Genomic DNA, 3,094 nt, shown 5'->3' with positions numbered 1-3,094 from the left:
CTGACAGTCTACTGGGAAGCAAGAACCTTTTTCAAACGAAGCATTGAGGTGAATTTACTAAGTCGCGTCAACTTTTGCATCTTACTATTAAAATCACTTCATTGAATAATCATTCATTTTATTTATAGCTATTTCTTTTAACCATTGCTTGACTTTTGAGTGTACGATCAATATCGTTTCTGTGTATGCATCATTAAGTATAGTAGATTAGATTACAATTTACAATATATGGTTTAATCTCTTCGAAGTTACACGAAACTTTAAAGAAATGAGTATATTCTTGGGTGATCATGGCACATTTCAAAAAGCAGGCCCTGAAATGCAAGATCGAATTGAGAAGGTAAGAGTTTATTCTACATGGTCAGGCTTATAAAGAGGATAATACGGTTTTGATAATAAGTCCTTGCAAAACAAATGTTTTGTAGTCCTTTTGCTATTTCCCGTGAAGAACTTTGCTTTTCTATTTAGCATTTAAATGTTGTAATCAATGTGTGTAAAATTTTGTTTTATATAGGTGAAGGAGGCTGCAGAAAAAAAACATTGCCAAAAATTTGATATGTATGAGGCAGACATGTACAGTAGTCATGCTGTGTCTGGGACGCTTTATTATGTGAAGGTATATCAGTCTTAAACTAAAGTTAGCAATTTTATGAAATCCTTTGATTGTGCAGCAAAATGAAATACTGTAATTAAATTTAAATATTTATTAAGGTCAAAATTGATCCTGACCATTTTGTTCTTCTACAAGTGTATGAACCCCATGGGATTGTGCAACATTACGAAAAAAACGCACCGGAGCTCACATTAGTTGACAAATTTAAAATGTAGACAATAAAGGATCCGCTGGAATATTTTTGAGTTCATGTAAACACTTTTAGGTAATCAGTTGAATTGACAATGATTGTAGAGAAGAGTTTTCGCAATACAATAAAGTAAAAATAAAATTTTTGTGAAATTATTTTCTTAACGGTTGGTTTTGTAAGGGAAATTGGTGAGAAAAATAATTCAAGAAACATAAAGTTCACTGCACAAATGAAATGTTTTTTTTATATATTTTTTATATGTTTGGTAGTAAAAACATCAAATCTAAATATTTGTCTCAAAGTTAACTTTGAATTAAATTCTAAATATTTGTTTCAAATTTAACTTAGTGAAGTATATGCTTCTATATTTTAAACATTTCTCTTTTAAACACCATTTTACGGAGCATTTTTCTTTCGTTTCGTTCAGCTAGAATGTACTAGCTGCAATGTGCGCCTGATATTTTGTGTGTTTTTGTATCTTCTTGCGCAATGCTATCTGTGCTAATGTCTTCTCTCCCCCCCTTACGCAAAGAGCATGTACTCCATTCACTCTTTAAGTGTATACTTTGTGTACTAGATGCTCCTATACTCACAGCAATTTCACTCTTTTGCAAGTGCTGCATCCAACACTTTCATTTTCACATACAATCCATGGGTATATCGTCTTAAAGTAGTTGTATTGGTCTGTTGACAACAATTAGAGTATCTACCTGAGGAAGTGACAAATGTTTTGCAAGGTTGGTTAAGTAAAGTACAAGCATTGTTGGTGGAATCACTCCGACCATTGTCAGCAATATTTCTTACGCTTAAATTGCAGCCTTTCAAATTCTTTCGTGAAATTTCTACGTGACCAAACTCTGGTTGACTGCTTCTACAACTGATTGATTCACGCAATTCAGTTGATTGCTCGTTTTCTACTTGAATAAGTGTAATACTTGAGAAAAAGATTGTTAACTTTTTTTGAACCTTTTTCCTCTTGGCTTGTGGTTGACTCTCAGTTTCAGTTTCCATTTTTGTTTATAACCATTGTTGGAATTTGATTAATTCTTATCTCAACTGTGAGGTTATATGTTTTTTATAGGTTTCTACTTCTATTTAATATAGCTTTACCAACAAGTACAATTATAAAATCGCAAGGTAATACTAAGGTGAAACTTTCATTAAGATACTAAGCACTATACAAATACCGGACAACTATATACTAGTGTCTTTTGATGTGAAATCACTGTTCACCAGTATTCCACTTAATCTGGTACTTAATTGTACAAAAACCCTCATTACAAACACCACGGACGTACTGCCATTACTGACAGAAGACATTATGTAGAGACAGAAGCTATGCCTCACCTCGACTTACTTCCAGTACAAAGGTACAAACTACATACAATTACCTGGAACAGCAATGAGCTCACCCGCTTCTGTTGTAGTTGCTGAAATTGTAATGCAATCTATAGAGGATAGGGCGCTCACGACATACAAACATGCACTACCTTTTTGGTTCCGCTACGTTGATGACACAATCACAGCACTACATGCAGACGAGATTGATGACTTTCACACTCACATCAACAAACAGAACAGCCACAAGCAATTTACCAAAGATGTCGAAGAAAACGTAACTTTTCCTTTTCTCGACTGTTTGGTAAAACATGACAGTCAAAAACTACAAACAACAGTTTATGGCAAGCCAACACATACTGACCGACTACTAGACCAATCATCTTACAACCATACAACACACAAAGCCACCACAATCAGAACATTAACAAGAAGTGCACAAATCATATGTGATTCACCGGACGCTCTACACAACGAAAACAACTATCCCAAACGTGTTTTTAACAAAAACAACTATAACTCTGACTTTATCGAACGCAACATTTACAAACCCAACGAACCCAACGAAATGAACAACTCAGTGACAACAGCAACGATACCTTACATCAAAGGTACGTCTGAGACTATCTCGCGTATCTTACGATCATACAACATACATGTCGCACATAAACCAATCACAACGTTACAACAAGTACTAACGAACATAAAGGACAAAGAACAACCCGACGAACGACAAGGTGCAGTTTACAAAATAAACTGCTCCGACTGCCACGCCTCCTATATCGGGGAAACTGGCAGAAACGTAAACATAAGACTTACTGAACACAAAGGATTATGAAGGGGACTGAGCCCCCCAACTTGACAAAGAATTTTAACCAGGGGGGCTGAACCCCCCGAGCCCCCTCCAATGAACCCCTGTTTATTTTGTTGTTGAATTTAGCTATTGTTTTGTC

The 3,094-nt window shown here is 35.3% G+C and overlaps 1 protein-coding gene across 1 annotated transcript; it reads left to right on the top strand.

Annotated features, from left to right (window-relative positions):
* LOC124448670 (cystatin-B-like) lies at positions 1–958 on the top strand. Its single transcript, XM_046999615.1, has 4 exons — positions 1–48; positions 249–340; positions 515–616; positions 712–958. Exons 2-4 carry the CDS (start codon positions 269–271, stop codon positions 826–828), a joined length of 291 nt encoding a protein of 96 aa, XP_046855571.1. The 5' UTR covers positions 1–48; positions 249–268; the 3' UTR covers positions 829–958.
* Positions 959–3,094: the final 2,136 nt, after the last annotated feature.

This window comes from Xenia sp. Carnegie-2017, unplaced genomic scaffold (assembly GCF_021976095.1).
Source record: "Xenia sp. Carnegie-2017 unplaced genomic scaffold, XeniaSp_v1 HiC_scaffold_23, whole genome shotgun sequence".
Classification (NCBI taxonomy): domain Eukaryota; kingdom Metazoa; phylum Cnidaria; class Anthozoa; order Malacalcyonacea; family Xeniidae; genus Xenia; species Xenia sp. Carnegie-2017.
The sequence above is the reverse complement of the archived record's forward strand: the minus strand, read 5'-3'. Positions and strand labels throughout refer to the sequence as shown.

Coding starts and splice junctions, on each gene's coding strand:
- LOC124448670 (XM_046999615.1), top strand. CDS start 269: ATGAGTATATTCTTGGGTGATCATGGCACATTTCAAAAAGCAGGCCCT. Junction 341..514: donor TGCAAGATCGAATTGAGAAG/GTAAGAGTTTAT, acceptor TGTTTTATATAG/GTGAAGGAGGCTGCAGAAAA. Junction 617..711: donor GGACGCTTTATTATGTGAAG/GTATATCAGTCT, acceptor ATATTTATTAAG/GTCAAAATTGATCCTGACCA.